At 37.6% G+C, this 18,615-nt stretch overlaps 2 protein-coding genes across 4 annotated transcripts in view; one reads left to right on the top strand and one right to left on the bottom strand.

Moving 5' to 3' along the window:
* Positions 1-1,870: 1,870 nt before the first annotated feature.
* The window catches only part of LOC134640061 (SH3 and PX domain-containing protein 2A-like), a 59,603-nt gene continuing 42,858 nt past the window's right edge, over positions 1,871-18,615 (top strand). Inside the window, exons 1-2 of one of the 3 annotated variants that reach the window (XM_063491635.1) lie at positions 1,871-2,164; positions 13,955-14,035. In XM_063491635.1, the coding sequence (XP_063347705.1) occupies positions 2,093-2,164; positions 13,955-14,035 (153 nt within the window). In that variant the 5' untranslated portion in view covers positions 1,871-2,092. The remainder of the gene's footprint in view (positions 2,165-13,954; positions 14,036-18,615) is intronic. The other 2 variants (XM_063491636.1, XM_063491637.1) reach the window with 2 other exon arrangements.
* LOC134639937 (N-acetyllactosaminide beta-1,3-N-acetylglucosaminyltransferase 3-like) lies at positions 5,075-9,447 on the bottom strand. Its single transcript, XM_063491457.1, has 3 exons — positions 9,433-9,447; positions 8,911-8,947; positions 5,075-6,051 (listed from the first exon to the last, which is right to left on the bottom strand). The coding sequence occupies exons 1-3, from the start codon at positions 9,445-9,447 to the stop codon at positions 5,075-5,077; spliced, it is 1,029 nt and encodes a 342-aa protein (XP_063347527.1).

The raw sequence follows: 18,615 nt of genomic DNA, 5'->3' as shown, positions 1-18,615 counted from the left end.
TCCGCTTCACTGGTTCACTTTGGAGTACGAGAAACAGACTGGTTTTGTGTCCGACTTGAGCGAAACAACAGAGTGGACGCTTTTACGTCGGAGGATAAAAATAGATTTCCGCTGTCAGCAGGTCTATTTCTAGTTAGCTTGACGCAGCTGGGTAGCGGCTATTTCCTCCCCAGCAGGACGTGCTCTGCTCAGCCGGGCTCAGCCCCCTCGCCTCTACCACGCATGCCAGTTGTGGTCCTCCTGTTGGCATAAAGAGGAGAAAATGGTAGAATTTCCCCCCCCCCCCCCTTTTGTCTTTAAAAATATATTTATTTATTTATTTTTCATTTTGTGAATACCGGGTAATATTAGTTTAATATTAGTTTGATTTTCACATTTAGCAACAAAACTCAGTGCATCACAACTCATCTTTGGATTTCACTGTTTTAAATTACTGTAAAATAAAATTGTCTTTCACTTTTTTACTTCTCACTGGTTTTAACAGCTAAACAGTAAAAACTACAGTAAAAGTAAAAGTGGACTACTTTTATAGAGTTACCAATTAACCTGAATAAAGCATTTTAACTGGTTGATACTTACATTAGAAATAATGCTGTGGTGCAGCCTAAAATATATAGCAGAGTATTCATCTCTTATCTGAATTTGATAACAGCCAAAAAATTATAATATTTCACTTTCCTACAGTGAGCAAAACATTAAAATAATATACTTCAGTTTATGTTGGGAGCCTAATAAGAATACAAATGTCATTATTTATAGAAATTACATTACACACATCTGATATGTCAACATTAGCAATATTCGCATATGACACAAAACCTTTTTGTTCTAGAGGGAATGTAAAGGCGTTTCTAAATATGGTCACTTCAGAAATGTGCAAAGTAAAAATAAGTAGTTTAAAAACTGTCATTATTATTATTATTATTGTTATTGTTATTGTTTTTAAAGCAGCATATTAGTACGACACTAAAAGGGTTTTGAATTACTGTATGTGGAATGAAGCTGTGGAGCAGACTGAGAAATGTTCCAGCATGACTCAGTTTTAAAAAGTGGTGCAAAAATATCTATGTCTGTGTTTTTTTAATATGTGTATGTTACTATGTTACTAGATGTTATAAACAGTATACCTGTCATAAATTATAAGGAAAGATTTATTATAGGATAGGGCACAAACAGGAAGGAAATTTATCTAGACAGGAGGACAACGCAAACAGACCACTTATGTTCTGCAGCGCCACAATGTGGGAATAATAATGAATTGTTCTCTTTACCTCCTCGCGCTTTACCTCGTGTCTCCACAAGGAGGGAGCAACGGTATGCTGGCTGCTTTAGGTGCTGTCGGAAATCTAATGTATAACTTGGAAGCGATAGCCAAATTAGACAAGTATATATGCGTCAGCCAACTAGACAAATTGCCTTTTTGTTTGCATGTAGCGAACACGGTCAATGTCCGTGCCTGCTCAGACACACGAACTGTTTTCTTGAAGTTAAGAGACAGCACATGTCGGGGACGTTTATTATTGCAAAAAAGCGTTTCAAAATCATTAAAAAAACTACAGATGTTTCATCTTATACAGCAGTTCAGCACATCGCCCATTTTATGGAGAGGAAATGTGTCTTTTCACTATTCACATTTCACCCAAACTATCAGTCACTTTAGGGATAACCAACAAATCCAAGAACCTGTTTGAAAACAGTGTGACCTCCCTGGTCCCGTGTGGTGTGTCCAGCCAGCTGAAGCAGGACCGCCCCATAGCCTACATATTAAATCGCTGTACTGCTCAGACTGCCCCCCCGTTTTTTGGCAAAAGCAGCGGCGCAGCCCCTCCTGAAGGAGGAGAAGTCTGATTAGACGCCAGTTTTATTGCGTTGTCATGTTTCACAAGGAGTCCAGATACTCCGAGGCCGCCTGACACTGTAATTTCATGGATGCACCCAAAGCCTGAAAGAGGAAAGTTTTTTCTTTTCATTCCTCTCAACTCTTTCTTCTTCTTCTTGCGCTTCTACTACAAGCAACCAAGTTTTCATGGGTGAACATCGTTGGTGCAAACTGTAGTGTTGTGTTTGGTGCAAATCTTGTTCGGTTGTCAAGATGCAGTTCCGCACCGTCCTTGACGTAAATGTTGTGGACGTGCAGAAAAGAAGGAATCCTTCGAAGCACTATGTAAGTTGTATACCCTCTCTCTGTTTTCGTTCTGTTCTTGTTCAAGTAGATCACCAGTGCAGTTATTGTGTAGTCTCTGTGGAAATTTAACCCATGCTATGCATCTCTGTGGACGCCAGTGTTGCTCTGAGGGTCCATCACTTTCACCAAACAGCTGTTGAACGGACCTGGTGCTTTTTTTTTTTTTAATTTAATTTAATTTTTTAAATAGAGACATTCATGGTACCCAGAAGATGTCTCTTTATGACTGTGGTGATCTGAGGCGTTGTATTTTTGTCACCACATGGCTTTGATTGAAATGTAGATACAGTCTATTACATTTGATTTTGTATATACTTGACAACAGTGATTGATTATCAGGTCATTTAAAAAATATCAGATGCTTTGATTTATTTGGGTATTTTAATAAACTAAAGTAATTGAGTTTTTAAAAATGTTTAAAGTAATAGTCTTCTTGTGAGCTTTTGCTTAGTGCTGTACTGTCGTGCCTGAAAAACACCAGCATTTTATTTTTGCCTGTAAAATACAGTGTCACTGTGTCTGACGTCTGACAGAGCCGACAGCGTACGCAGAGGCTTAAAAACACAAACAAACTGAAATCACATATACGTGACAGCCAGCTGGATGAGGATCCTAAGACTTGGGCTGCACCCTAAGCAGCGAGTAAGGGCCACACCATCATCTAAATAGAAGTAGCAAAATTAGTAGTCAGGGATTTGCAGCTATATTTTTACACACACACATATATTTAATGTTTTAATTGTGTATATGACATGCAGACTAACTGTGGTGCCCTGTTTCCCCAGTTAATCTTTGCTTTTCATTGTTCACCTAACAATCTAAAGTGCAATCTCATGTTAGATGAGAAAGAGAGCTAACCCAGGGATTAACTTTATTCAAACTCAGTTAAGCTGGGACCATTGGTAACTGATGTTTTTTTCTCGAAGGAGAGCTTATTTACAAAGCAAATGCATATGCTGTACATGTAAAACCTGTAATTTAAGCTTTGAGCCTTACTTCTTGTTGAGGCTAGAATGGGTTAATGCGCATTTGAACTAACACAACGCCAAACTTAGCATACATATGCACACAACAACTACCCAAATTCACTTAAATATATCATTATATTAATGGATGAACAGATCACTCTTTACAATAACGTTTTGGTTGACAAATAGTCTCTTTTTTATTGTGTGTTTGTTATTCATTCACAAACCTTTTGCCCCATTGGAAAAAAAAACCCTACTTTAAACAAAACAACTAAACAAATAACTAAAAAGTATTTCAACTCTACATAGCATTAACGTTACAAAACGGATAAAATCACAAGTTGCCTTCAATAAATGCATTTTTTTTCACTATGACATCAAAGGTCATTACTGGTTAAATAATAGTGCATCCCTAGTCACAGTTCAAGCAGGAAAAGTAATTAATTAATACTTCAGATGAATACTTCAAATACTAGTGCCCCTAAGCATGAACCCACTTTCTTTGGCCTACTTGCAGTGAACAAAACTTTATTTGTGGATTACCGGAAACATATGAGAACATGACAAACACTTTCGACTAGAGCTGGGCGATAGAACGATAACGATATGTATTGCAAAATAACTTTTTCTCGATAGAAAAATTTAACTATTGTGATAGGCCTCATCTCTCTTGTCCTCTTAAAAAAAAAAAAAAAGAACAGCCAATCCACATTAAGTAGCGCAGAGCCTAACCAATCACAGCCGCAGCGTCACGTCACGTGACTTGTTACGTACCGCACAAGTGCCAAGGCGCACATGTGTATTTGTTTTTGCAGCCGGGCCGCCCGGGTAATGAAGGAAATGAGTTTGCCGACTAGAGAAAAATCAACCGAGAGCGTGAGCGAAGGTTACCGAAGAAAAAACCAATGATGGTTCCAATGCCGGAGAGATTGTCGAACGGAAGGGCCATAGAAGTTCCGTAGTGTGAAGGTATTTCGGCTATTTCAAGTCTGACAAAACAGAGTAGCGCGCACTGTAAATTGTGCCGAAAGCAAGTCTGGAAATACAATAAACCGGTGCATGCTCAATCTCTGGCTGAAAGCGCTAATTCGTCATTCGGCTTTTGTCAGACTAAAGTAACTGTTAAAACTGTTTGAAAAGCTAAGCTATACAACAAGCAGAGCTTGAGAATTTCCTTTTAGTTCCTTTCCTTTTTGATATTGACAAAAGTTAGTCAATTTTGTCTGTTCTTCTGTAAAACTAAGATTTATTTTTAGAATTAATATTTTGTTTCTAAGTGGAATTGACAATTTAGTAGTCTGTTTTGTTTGTTCTATTTTGAAACTTAAACGCTTTAGCGGCTGCGTTTTGTGTAGTTTGCAATATTTGCCTTTATTTATCTGAAACTGAAGTCTCATGTTCCTTAAGTACATCTACCCTGTTAAACTTATTATGGGAAATAAATATTTAAATTAAAACAAGCTGTTAATTATTTCACATTTTACTTGTGAGCAACGGCACATTTAAATCTTTCAAATATAGTTATTTGGCTTATATCGTGATATATATCGTTATCGCCAGAAATGAAAAAAACATATCGTGATATGAAAAAATCTTATATCGCCCCTTACACTGTATCCAAAAGCTGGAAATTACTTCTCGATCTGAAGACTTACCTCAATTCACATTTATTTACAAAGCACATTTTAAAAAACAAAAACAAAAAAACCCCCAAAATCAGAAAAAACAGAATCTTTATGTACAGTGTGTGATTATATCACTCGTGTAACAGTGGCTGTCTGGCTGACTGTCTGTATGGGCAGCCGTGGTATATCAGTTTAAAACTGATATACCAGCTGTGGTATATCAGTTTAAAACCTTCACATGATTCAATGATTGCCGTGACTCCAAGCCATAAAATCCCATTTCACTAACTGTAAGTTTAAGTTTGGATCGTCCTAGACGAATTTGTGATACCACATTTCAAATTAGGGTCATTTATTTGATGCCACATAAGGTACATATTATTTGGAAAGAATTGGTGTACCAAGAGGTAATCTTTAAAAAAGCAAGGATCGTATTGGTCTATTTTTTTGGAGGGAATGTACCATCCTAATGTCTTTACACCAATATGAGATGCTGGTGCCAGTTTTGCTTTTTCTAGGCACATTCCCATGTAAACATCATCAATAGGAAAAAGTGGAATGGTATCGGAATAGCTATAAATCATTAAAGCTGTAAACCTGGACAAAAAAAACCCCCCACCACCACAATAGTTGGGGTAAACATTTTTTTCATATACTTGAGATGGAACAAAATACTTGCTCCTGTCCCATCTTACAGGAAATCCATTTTTTATCAGAAAACCAGTAAAGAGATGCTGGCTTCCGTTATTGTTACGGCGACCATGGAGGTAGTCCACAATATTGTCCGTGTTGGCAAAAACGTCATCATCACCATTTAGCAAAAAATTAACCTGCTGACAGTTCCTCTTCATCCATTTGAGGAATAGAACCTGCTTTAAAGTGAGGTTAAAAAATGTATCTTGAAAGTCCCATTGGAGGATGTCATTGTGTTCCTGGTGCTCTGCTTTGAGGAGTTTGTTCAATCGCTCTTTCTCAAAGTCAGTACCCATTGTTCCAAGGATGAAAATCCTTCGAATCCGCAAACCTTTGTATGACCTCTCTTGAGCCCAGGTTTTTCGCAGCACTTCACGCCGTTCATAATGCATGGGGGAGCTTTTAATTACAAGCAGAAGGAAGATGTCTTCAGGTTCTTCGATACCTCCGCATTTGTCAGGAAGGTCCAGAATCATGGGAAAATGGCGACAGTGACGATAGTAAAGAAAGTCTTTAAGTATATCAGGGAAACCATCGAAGCCTGAGATTTGGGCAGCAGCCATGTTTTGTTCACATTTTGGGAATGAGTATTTATAGGAATTGTTATACATTTTTACAAGTTTTGGTGAGCGGAACATTTCAGTGCCACTATAATATTGAAGAAAAAAAACAACAGAGAGAAGTGCTCCTAAGAGCATAACAATTTGGATGTGGCCGGCCCTGGAAACAGTGAAAAAATAAATAAATAGTCACTCAACAGAAATTTCAATCAGGCATGTATCAATAAATAAAGCCTTAAGGCATTCAGGTACCACAAACATATCATATCGTACATACATAGCATAGTTTCTATAGTCCGTGTCTAATGCATGACTAACTAAAAATGAAGTGTGGTCTCTCTGACTTGGCTCCCTGTTGAACCAGAATTGAATTGAAAATCCTGCTCCTCACATACAAGCTCTTGAATAATCAGGGCCCATCTTAACTTAATGACCTTATAGTACCGTATCACCCCATTAGGGCTTTTTGCTCTCAGGCTGGTTCTGTGGAACCAGTTTCTAGTTTGGATTTGGAAGACAGACACCCTCTCTGCTTTTAAGTTTAGGCTTAAAACTTTCCTTTTTGATAAAGCATATAGTTAGGATTGGATCAAGTGATCCTGAATCCTCCCTTAGTTACGCTGCACTAGGTCTAGGCTGCTGGGAGATGAACATCCCATGAAGCATTAAATGTTTCTTCTTCAGTCACCTTTTTCACTCACTATGTGTTTATACACCTCTCTGCATTTAATTATGTGTTATTATTAATCTCTACTGGTAGGGAGTCATATTAATTTTGAGGTTTTCTGTTTTCTGTGTAACATTGTAAGGTCTTTACCTTACAATGTAAAGCACCTTGAGGGAACTTTATGTGATTTGACGCTATATAAATAAAACTGAATTGAATCGAATTGAAGCAAGTTCAGCAAAGTCATGTTGGCAGCAAGTAAGAAGGCCATTTAAAAATGCTGGCCAAAAGTCAGCAGAAATTGTTTGCTGCCAATTGCTTGCTGTCTCTACTCTTTAACGTAGCCTGTTCTGGAGCAGCTAGGTTTGCAGGATAAGTCACCATGGTGATTTAATCTGGTAAGAAGTGAAACACCTTCATAATACAGAAAGCCCAGGTTTTGCCGTGAAGGTAGGCCTCTGAAAAGCACATCATTGATGTTACCAGTGATGACATACTATCAAACTACCAGGCAACCTTGCTTTTACACAGGAGTATAACCAGAATTAACCAGCTACTGCCCAGCTGACTCGAGTCCACTATTACAAAGAGATGTATTGCAGAGGAGTTGCCCTCACTGGCACAGACTGACTTGGATTGATTGCAGTTTGTTGATAATATTTCTGCCTTTAAATTACACAGCTGTTATTTGCAAAAATGACAAAAATTTGTCCTAGAGGGCTTGGAGTCAATCAGAGTCTGACTCAATCTTTGATTTCCCCGACTACTTGCAGTCCTCTTTGATAAGGAGGTTAATAAAAAATAATAGCTTAATATAACTGATATAGGAACAGTACATTTTGTTGTGTTACATTTTAGGATTGATCTCTTATTGAAACTTCTTTGGAGGAATTCAGATTTTGGAGTCATGGTTTATATCTGATTAAACATTTTTTATTTTATTTGACATTTTTCAAAAAGCTCCTGATATTCTGTAATTATATAATAAAACATTTAAAACTGTGTCTTACTAAGTGTAACCATTCTTAGGTTACACCATAAATGACAGAAGTATATTAAAAAGTAAAAGTGCTTAAAAGTCCTAAAAGCTGACCAAATCAGCAACAATGTGCTAATTCTGCAGCTGACTTCAGTGTAGACAAAGGAAACAAGCATAATAAAACTAGCTACAGAAAATTCACAATCAAAAACATGATTCTTTGCCCTCAACAAAACTTTTCTTTTGATTAAAATCAACTGAAATGTATCAAATCAAAGGTGTTTTTACTCAAATAATATATCATTAAAATTAGTTTGGAATAAACTGAATGTATACCAATCAAGTACATTTAATTGATCATATTCTAATAAATTTACTTTTGACATTATACTTATGTAACAAAATTGCATGCAAAATGTCCATATAATCAAATTACTTAAAGTCAGCATTTTGAATATAACCTGAACTCCACAAAATGTATCTGCAGGGGACTCTTCACCTTGAACAGGTGTGACAATGACTGAAATGGAAATTGGAATGTTGGAAATGTACTAAGTAGCCATTCAATCACTAGAAACAATCTTCCAGTTCACTGAAACGCTAGAAGTAGTTCTTCACTGTCATTTCCTAAACGTTTGCGAAACGTTTATCACAGTTCATAGTTTGCTAGAACATGAACTGTGATAAAATGCAAATTCAATGAATAATGAATCATAATGCTACAGACCCCCCCCCCCCCCCCCCCCCCCCCACACACACACACATACACATATATAACATTAGTATTATATCATTTTAGCTTTAATGCTAGAATTGTTTGACTTATAACTTATCTTTATTTCCTCTTATAGTTAACTTGTAAAGGAATACAGTCTCTCAGTGATAGTGTATTTGAAAGCTAAGAATCTTTTTCGGGACTTCTTAGAATGACAGAAAAGTTCTCATTCAAACATCATCTCAGCTTATCTTGTCTAAACCAATACAAGTTTTAACAAAATTAAAGCACATTATTGTCTTTATACAAACGGCATATGACAGAAAAGTCAATGATTACCTGATCATTTTGTCTGACCGAAGTGAGGACCAAGTCTCCTCTGATTGCTGAGTTAGCTGTGTGAAATACGAGTCACTGTGGCACACAAACTTGTTTAACTTGTCAGGTTGTGTTGCTCGTCATTGCTGAGACTTAACCCTCAAGCGACTAAGCTATGCAAAACCCCAGTCAAACAGGCTTAGAAACTGGCTGTGGTCTCTTGTCAACAAGTGGTGACTAGGGAAAAATGTGGGGTTGGCCCATCAAATTAAAATTTGAATTTCCATTTTATTACTGCAGTTCCTGGTAGTTTGGGATTTGCTAGAGGGTCCTGGCTAGCCTGGGCCCATGTGACTGGGACTTTAAATGACTGATTGGGGGTTATATAACAAACTGTTCTATTTTATGCAGAATATTTTTTTTATTACACTATTTATGTTTATCATGGATATACTTTTTTAGACTTTCCATTGTCTATGAGAGATATTCGGAAATCTTCTGATGAAATGAATTATGGTTTTTTACCTCTCGTTTCACTTCTCATCCGAGAAGCTTGTTCAGCTCTAAGGTCAAATGGTGGAGAGTCCCATTTGACCTTAGAACTGAAGAAGCTTCTTGGATGAGAGGTGAAACGTCTTCAAGCAACTTAAAGAAGTCCATACACTTTTCTTTCCAAGCTCCTTAGACTACGATGACCTGGATGACTTAGAACCTTCACTGACATTTTTCCGAGTCATTGTTGTTATAAAGGACTATTAACTATACCCTTTACTGCCCGCAGAAAAGCTGAGGTATATTCTGCTTTAGATGGGATGTCCTCTAATTTGCTGGCTCTAAAATCAAACAAAACTGAGGCTATTTTACTTGGGCCTCTTAGAAACATGGTGCTTAACCAGGTACTTGCTGTAAGAAATCTTACCAGAGATATCTCTAAATTCGAAACATCCCATCTCAGTGTGACTAGGGAAACGTAGTTAAAGCATGTATTACTTCTATGCTGTACTATTGTAATTCGTTACAGGCTGTTTTAAAAGCTTCCTAAAAAGCCTTCAGCTGATCCAGAATGCTGAGGTGTGAGTACTGAAAGGGACTAGAACAAGAGACCATATTTCTCCCATATTAGCTTCTCTTTATTGGCTCCCCATTAAATGCAGAATCAAATGTAAAATCCTTCTCCTGACAACATTATTTAAAAGTAGACTGGGAGGGAGAGCTTTTAGGTTCCAGGCTTTTCTTATGTGGAACCAGCTTCCCAGTTTAGATTCAGGAGACAGATACTCTCTCTACTTTTAAGACCAGGCTTAAAACTTTCCTTTTTGATAACACTGGTACTGGTATTATGGGTGGATCAGTTAAAAAAAATCCCTTAAAACCCCTGTTAAAAATCCCTTTTAACAGGAAGAAATCTTTGGCAGAACCGAGGCATAGTTTAAAATTACATAGCTTATGAATATTCCTGATTCACTAGTAGTAGAAATAGTCTATGAGTTTCACTTTCTCAGAAAAAAAGTTACGTAAATTACAAGGTCACAATCTTAAGCCTACATTACATCTTAGTGTTGACATGGATGGTTTGAGACTATCTGTGACAGCTGAGTTGTCATTCCTGTTATACTTGTCTGCTTGAAGTCTGGCCTCACGTGGTATATGTGGCAGGTATAATATGTTGACCGTCCATGTTGAACATGCTCGCATGCTTATATTCTTGATAGCATAACATGATAAGAGAGAAACTCTGAGAATAGAGTTATAATCAGGCAAGAAATGCCTCAACTGTCCAAAATATCTCTTCATATAATAAAGTCATTAAGATATGGCTTAGAGCCATACCTTTCTGAGTACACCTGATCTCATCCGATCTCAGGAGAAAAGAAAGTTTGGGCCTAGTTAGGATTTCGATGGGAGACTCCCTGAGAATACCAGGTGCTGTTGGTTTGGACTTGAGTAGTAGCGTGGGTCGCCTACCAATTGGAAAGGATCCCTGGCTCCTCCAAGTATGCATGTTCAAGTATCCCTGGGAAACATACTAAACCCGAAGTAGCTCCTGATACTTTCACTCAGTGTCTGCGTGTGAAGGTCTGTGGTATGGATATGTTACAAAAAGCAGTTAGGCGTACATAAAGGTGTTGTGTGAAATTATTATTATGAGTTATTATGATTATTTGAATAAATTCCTTTTAACAGCAAGAAACCTTTGCCCAAAATTGGCCCCTCCCTGAGCCTGCCATGTCTCTTTTTAACAGTTGCCAAGTGCTTACTCATCTTTATGTTTGCATTTTAGGATGACAATTTAATTACAGTCTTATCATCAGCAAGTGCAGCATGTTTGTTTTGTCACTGAAAGGTGATCTTTACAGGACATCTTTTTTTATATATATTTTAAATTGCAAATTCACACAAATAACACCGAACCCCAAATTTCCCGTGATACTGTTCCGTGAATGTCCACTGTGTGAATGTCCATTTGAATATTAGTTAAAGTACTTCACAGGTGTGTGAATGTATGTGTGTGTGTGATTGCGTGACTCTTAGGTGAGTGCCAAAATTGAGTAGAAAGCCACTATATAAGTACCAGTCCACTGACCATATTTGGCAAAAATTTATATGGGTGTAATTAAAAGTGCATAATGCTTAATAATGTTAAGAACAATGTTTTTCATTTTTCATTCACAAGCTCAAAATGTGCATTTTTCCTGTGCTTTTATTCATAGTTAAATACTTGACATTAAAACTAACTGCATACAAGTGCTCCTTTGAAAAATATTAGTATGCTTACATGCTACTGTAATTGTGTCAGGATGTGTCAGGATGTTAATCTCCTTCTGTGCCTGTTAGGATTCTTTAGTATAGCCTCTAAGAGCTGCTTTTAAGCTGTGGACTTTCTGGCCTTAATGTTATCTCACTGGCTTGAGTAATCTAAACTGTTGAGCCATAACAGTTGAACCATGTCTCAGTGGGACAGCAAAAAATCAATTAGTCCATCAGGTCCAATTGGATTAATTAACCTGAGAGTTGGGATCAATTGAATCATCCATCTCCTGCTGAGGGAGGGTCCCCAAGGCAGCTAAAGACAGGGCACAGACCTTTTCTCTTGGGATTAAAGCCGGAGGTGAGGTTTGACTGGGAAGTCCCCCAGAGGGAATCTCATTATATATGAGCTAAGCAACTGGAATGCTTATCCGGTATTGAGAGAGGAAAGAAGCAGCCCTTTGTCTTTTGTCTCAACTGTCCAAGTGTGACTTCCTTCCAGGCAGTTGTAGCAGTGGTGCCAAAGAGTACATAGCAACTAAGCCTTGTTTACATATACTTTCAAAGGGTGCTTATGGTAGAGGAGATGCCAAATCCTCTGTTTACTTTATTAACACTCCTGCTAACTAGATACTTACACATTTACATTAAGTACATGCTTGTCAGCTGTGACTACCAATCGTGGTATTTAAACTCTCACAGCTTCATGAATGTGTGTGAACAACAGACTTACGCAATTGCTCTGAGCTCAGCTAAACATGGAAAGAAGAATGCAAATATCCAATGCATGTGGTCTGGTTTAAGCAGTGTTTTTTCTAGTTAACTCAACCTCCATGTTGAAAAAGAAGAAACATGAAATGTCTTTAGTTTTAGTCTTTGGTCAAATTAGTCAACCAAGCCTGAGGAGGCTTTGATGCATCTGTTCATTAAGGCTTGGGAGGTCTGCATGACTGTGAGTCAACAGCCTTCACAAAATGTGATTGTGTTGTAATTTGGTATTACAAATTACTTTGTCAGCTCCTGACAAAGAACACCCTATTATAATGATTAAAAAGGCTAAAACACTGAAACTGATTAAAACAAAGCTAAGCTGAAATGAACAAACCCACTCTGGAAACAATTGAAAACTGATGGAAAATTACAAAACTAGCTAGAGTCAAGTCTGTGTGCCATCTGATTGTGCCAAAGTGAGAATACCTCAGTAAATAGCATGGTGCATTCAGTTAGTGAGTGTCATGTGTGGTTTCTTGTGTAAGCTCCCTAAACTACAGAGGTGCTATGTGATTCTCCTGAAATTATGTGTGAAAGCAATTATACATGAAACAAGAAAAATATTATTATTGTTATTATTATTATTATTATTTTAAATCAGAATAACATAACATAACAATAAACATAAATATAAATACAACTGAAACATGACATTTAAAGTGTCACACATTACATCACTACTGCGTAGAGATCACCTTAAATTACCAAAAGTGACATCAAATATTACCTTGGCAGCTGTGGCTTAAGCTTTAGAGTACCCATCTGTTAATTGCAAGGTTAGTGGTTTAATTCCCAGTCCCAGCTTCTCCAGATGGCAAATTAATATTCTGATAATATTCTGCAACCCCCTCCGCTTCTGAAGTGAACCGTGCTTTTGCCTAATATGAGAGAGTTTGGTTAGGCTGTCTGTGTCTAATTAGCGAGCTGCTGGAAAACTCTTTTGTAATAAACAGTTTGCAGAAAGAAGACTTCATTTCAAACTAGTAACTGATGTCCTTGCAGCTTGCCACCATATGTGTAAATGATGCTTTTATAAACACTCTGCGCCATGGGTTTAGGTGAAAATGTATTAGGTGTAGCCATCTGTTTCCGAACCTCAGGGTGAGCGCAGTTGTTTTGGGGCTCTTTATTGTTGAGGTAAATAAAACATTTATTTTGGGAGTATTTTGTAAATGACCGATTTATGCCAAGGAAAGGATACTCCTGTTTGCGCTTTAGTATGAGTCAGCACTTCCTTTCCTTGTTATCTTTTGTGGTGGTAGAACTGGCAGAACTTGACACAACGGAAGCAAATTTTTCCCTTCAAACAGTGGACTCATGTGACACTGGTAATGTAAAACTCAAAAATGAAAACTAACGAGAGTCTCATATTCATGTACAGCAAAGAAAATAACAGGCTTACAGCGTTTATTAAACTGCCGCATTCAATATTTGTACTTGTGAAATATTTGAATCAGCTGCATTCAATCAGCTGCACTTAAATACACAAGAGTAATTCAATATGCATGTTTTTAATGAGACACAATGCTTCAAATCTATTGGCCCTCTCATTGACCCCCTGATGGCTTTCCAATGTGTGACTGACAAAGAGAAACATAATGAATTTATTTGACCTTTGATGATCCTTTGAAGTAAAGTCAGAAAGGGGTAAAGCGGTGCCATGATGTCTCTGACAAAGTGATATTGATCCTAATGGGCTTCTTTTGTTTGTTCTTTTCTCTGCAGGTGTACCTTATCAATGTTACTTACTCAGACTCCACTTCCCATGTCATCTACAGAAGGTACAGCAAATTCTTTGACCTACAGGTAAGTTACACTGCAAAGACTACAAAATAATTTTACAGATTTAATTCATAGTTGCACAGGCAGTTGCCCAAAAGCTCAATGTTTTGTATTAAGAATGGTTCTAATATGTCTTATGTGTTGTTGTATTGCTATATTAAACTCCACAAGGCCAGTTTGACCTTTCAGTCAACATCTTTCTGTTCAGCTCCTGTTTAGTGAAAGGTCTTATTTAAGGCGACTGCATGGAAATAGGAAAATAGGGGAAATCCAGTCACCAGATGCAGGAAAAAACATGACCTCAGAATGCAGAATGCAGTATGGGGCAAACTTCTTAGGCTCTTCTACAGGATCCTGTAGCAGTAAAATACAAACCCAATTCCAAAAATGTTGGGAGGCTGTGTAAAATGTAAATAAATAAAAAAAATCCAGTGATTTACAAATCTTATAAACTGGTATTTTTCTCAAAGTCTGTAAATGTTTGGGGACTGAGAACCGTTGTGCCTTTCCAATTGTGCAAGGTCCCATTTTCTTAGGCATTAATGCACCCCCAAAACATTCTTTTAATGAAATTGTAAAATGTCTTAGTTTAAAATGTTTATATGTTTTCTATGCCCTGTAAATAAAATAAGGGTTTATGAGTTTTGTGACGTAAGTTTAGAAATCATTGCACTCTGTTTTCATTTAGATTTTACACAGCATTGACGTTTTGTTTTGGAAATGGGTGTTGTATCTGCCTTTTTGTATACTATAGTTTGTTTCCTAGAAAGAAAGTTAGAGTTAAACCCTAAATGAGTGCATACGTTATTAAGTCCTTTTCTTGTAAAAGTCTGTCTGTGGACCTTCTCCAGTGGCCCTCTCAAAGTGCAGTAAAGCACTTTGGCTCTGGTGGGCTGGCTGTAGGAAGCCCTTTGTTCTCTTGTCTCTTGCTAATAGCCAGGAAAAGTCTGCCCTCGTCTGTTTGACTGAAACAGACCTCCTCTCCTGTCTTTGTAAACATTAGTCTTGTGCATGGATCTCTGCTGCCAGGGTATGTTTGTCTGGTTGTGGTAATCATGAAGAACAACAGTCTGCAGCTGTCAATACAGAATGGTTAGGTTTAGGGCATTTGTCTGTATATATGCTGCATATAGCATGGTTTGCTTGATACTTTTTTAGAATTGAAGTCAGTAAGAATACTAAAGGACTATGCAGCTTAAGTAATGCAATAAGGCCAGTCCCAAAATGTATTCGATTCAAAAGGGATGCTCTTGTAGTAAAGGTTGGGGTTTGTGGTAAAGAACAATTTTGTCACCCTGACTTTAAAGATACAAGATAAGACGGCTATTGGATGCCTAAGAAGCAATAATTTGGAACAATAAAGGTTTCGTTGTCGTCTGAATTTTCAAATACTCAATTCTCAAATGAGTTTGAGCTTGTTTGTGTGGCTGCCAACTGACACCTACAGTCTTTTCCAAACTCTTCACAGTTGCTCTCTTTTCATAGCACAATTGCGTGTTTTGTGTTCGCAAGAAGCTGAAAAGAGGGGAGCCAAATGTGACCATGATCTCATCAGATAACCATGAATTCAAGTTGAAAAGCTAAATAAGGTCACAGAACAAGAAACGCCTTTTTAATCAATTTTTCATACCGTGTGTAACATCGTTTTAGTAATTTAAAGTTGGCTATATACAAATTATTGTCATCAACAAGCTGTTTGGCTGATTGTCTTTTAAAGATGAAGTATTCTCTTTTACTGCCAATTTGACATCCAAAAATGCACTCACTGCTGAAGTTTCAAACCTCTCCAGCGCACTTAAGATAGTTCATAACTGCTCCTTTGGGAAGCAGTTATCATAAATTACCAGGATCCCGTCTCCTTTTTTATCTGATTCCTCCCCCCTTTGTCTTTTCTGCTGACGTAAAGTGAAGTGCAGTCTTTGTAATGCATGTGCAGAGTTAAGCACATTGATTTCTTGGTTTAGAGACATTTGTTTCTATGCTAGAAGATTGCTGAGCCTGAATTTCATCAAGCACTGTTTCTGTTGTCAAAGGGAAATGTTTTTGACCTGCACATGTTTGACGTGAGCAGATTTGGTCAGTGTGTCAAGCGAGTGTGGTCTCCCCCTCCACACACCCTTAAACCACAGCGTATAGGTCGCATGGGTCACAGCATTCCACAGGGGGGATTGTGGCGTGTGCAAGCTGGCCTGGTTTCCTTTTGGACAGAAATCTCTCCAAAATCCCTTAGTTGTCATTATTTTGGGATTGAGTGACTAGGCCAGCAGTGAGCTCTACCCTGTCTACATTATAATTTCTCTGTCCTACATTCCTGACATGAATCAGGACTTTAAAAGATTTGAAGGGTTATTTTTCTCCAACATTGGTATCACACGTTCAGAATGGCCTTTAGTTAAAGGTTATTTAAAATGATGCAGCAACAATTTAGCATTGTAATAGTGTAGCATAATGACAAGAGTTAGATCTTTTTGCCTTGGTTTTAAAATGCTCCAAAAGACACCAACACCATAAAACAGTCCGATGGTTCTATTCAGTGACTGTAGCTGTCTGAAGGCTTCACTTCTGGTGAAGTAAAGCCTTCAGACAGCTACAGGCTACGGTTACTATTGCTGGCCCTCAAAGCAACCACACCTTTAGTAGTTTTGTATTTAATGATGGGCCATAATACAATTAAAACAACTTTGTTCAAATGGTTGTCATGAATGGCGGATTACTAAAGGAATGAGGAAGAAACCAAAACTTTTTTGGCAATGTACATAAGCGAGTCTTTGGAAACCGACTGCCTTTTGGCACGAGCCTATTTTTTATTGTTTGAGAATGTTTAGTTTCTTTTAGGAAATTAGTATGGGCATTACAATAAAAACACATAACTTTTTTTTAAGCAGTTAACTGATAGTGTGTCATAGTATTGTAGAAATCCAGAGTCTGAATAAGCATGTCTCTCAAAACCTCATCAGGCAAGTTGTAATGTATGCCAAACTAAAAGAAACGAAAACTAGGAATATTTCCATTTAAATTTTATTTACTTTTACTGTCAGGATAAAGACTCTTTTGCTTTAAAGAATGTGAGCGCGTTGGTTTTGGCTTGGAAATGTGCATCTGAACAAACAGTAAGTCCTGTGGACAGATGAGATCATGATAACAAAACAAAGCATATCTGCACCTTAAACGACTGTCAAGCATGGTGGGGGAAGGGTGATTATTTGGGCTTGTTTTGAAGCCACAAGACCAGGGTACATTGTTACACAGAGGAGTTCATTGTTGACTCAGTGACTGCAAAGTATTTCAAAGTCCGATGTGAGACGATCTGTCCAACAGCCAAAGCTTTATTGAAACTGGGTCATACAATAGCACAATGATGCCAAGCAGCAAGAGAATGGATGGTTGGAAAAGAAAAGAATCAAGGTGTTGCAATGGTTCAGAAAAAGTCCAGACCTCAACCTTAAAATGTTGTGGCAGGACCTTAAGAGAACTATGCATGAACTGAAGCAATGTTGTAAAGAAGTGCGGGCCATTCCTCCAGAATCTTGTGAGAGACTGTCACATAGAAAATGATTTCTTTAAGTCATTGCTGCTTAATCATGGGGTGTTTCATAGGAATTCATAGATTTCTTTGAAATATTTCGTATGACTCTAGTAAATTGTTATTCTCTTAAGTTACTCTATTGAAAAAGGGTGTTGCACCATGATCTCGCTGCAGTAGACAACTGCAAAGAAGATGACAAAACACACCCCAGCAATGAAATCTGATTGTTTTCCCACTCAGACATTCCTATCTCAGAACAGTTTCTTTGTCTTCTGTTACAGCTCAGTGTCTGTGTCGGTTTCTTCCTCCTTTCTCCTGTGAGCTCAGTTATTTTTAAATGGCTCAAGAGATTATCATTACAGTTTACAGAAGCTATTTCTGTTTTTTTCCAGTCACCATAATTCACATCATTGTGACAAAATAAAGATATGTTTGATGATTGACTTTTTATTGCAGTTCCTTCCTCTGGTATTTATTCACAACACTGATTACCAAACAGTGTGGAAAAAGACAGGACATGTCATTACATCATAGCACCTGTTGCCTGATAGACATTCCCCAGTGTTAACGCTACAACTTAATACACTGCAGTTTCCTGGGCAGAGCGTAGGATAGAAATATAGATTAATTACACCATCTCTGCTCCCCAAAGCCTCTGAATTAAAGGTAAACAAAATATGAGGAGTGTTTTCAATTAGATTTTTGTTCCAAATTGTCCCATTGAGCTGTGAGTGTAGCCACATAGATCTCCAGTAGTGATGTCATCCTCACTCCCAAATGAAAAGCTGAGGCAGTTTCTTACAAGTGTTGAGTGAACACTCCTGTATTAGAGGGAGTACACAGCTACATCCAGCTGTAAGCCTGATAACACGATGAGCGTGTAGCTTTGTGTATCAAATAAACAATATGGTTGTTATAACTACTGGGATTTGGAGGAATTACAGCCTAGCCTGTAAAGTTATGTTATTGCCATAGCATCCTAAAGAACACAGTCTGGTTTACATACATATTTGATGTTGTGCCTTCTCGGCATTAGACTGTAATCACCGTAAGATCAGAAATTTTACCATGGCTATGT

Source organism: Pelmatolapia mariae, linkage group LG13 (genome assembly GCF_036321145.2).
Source record: "Pelmatolapia mariae isolate MD_Pm_ZW linkage group LG13, Pm_UMD_F_2, whole genome shotgun sequence".
In the NCBI taxonomy this organism is placed as follows: Eukaryota; Metazoa; Chordata; class Actinopteri; order Cichliformes; family Cichlidae; genus Pelmatolapia; species Pelmatolapia mariae.
The sequence above is the reverse complement of the archived record's forward strand: the minus strand, read 5'-3'. Positions and strand labels throughout refer to the sequence as shown.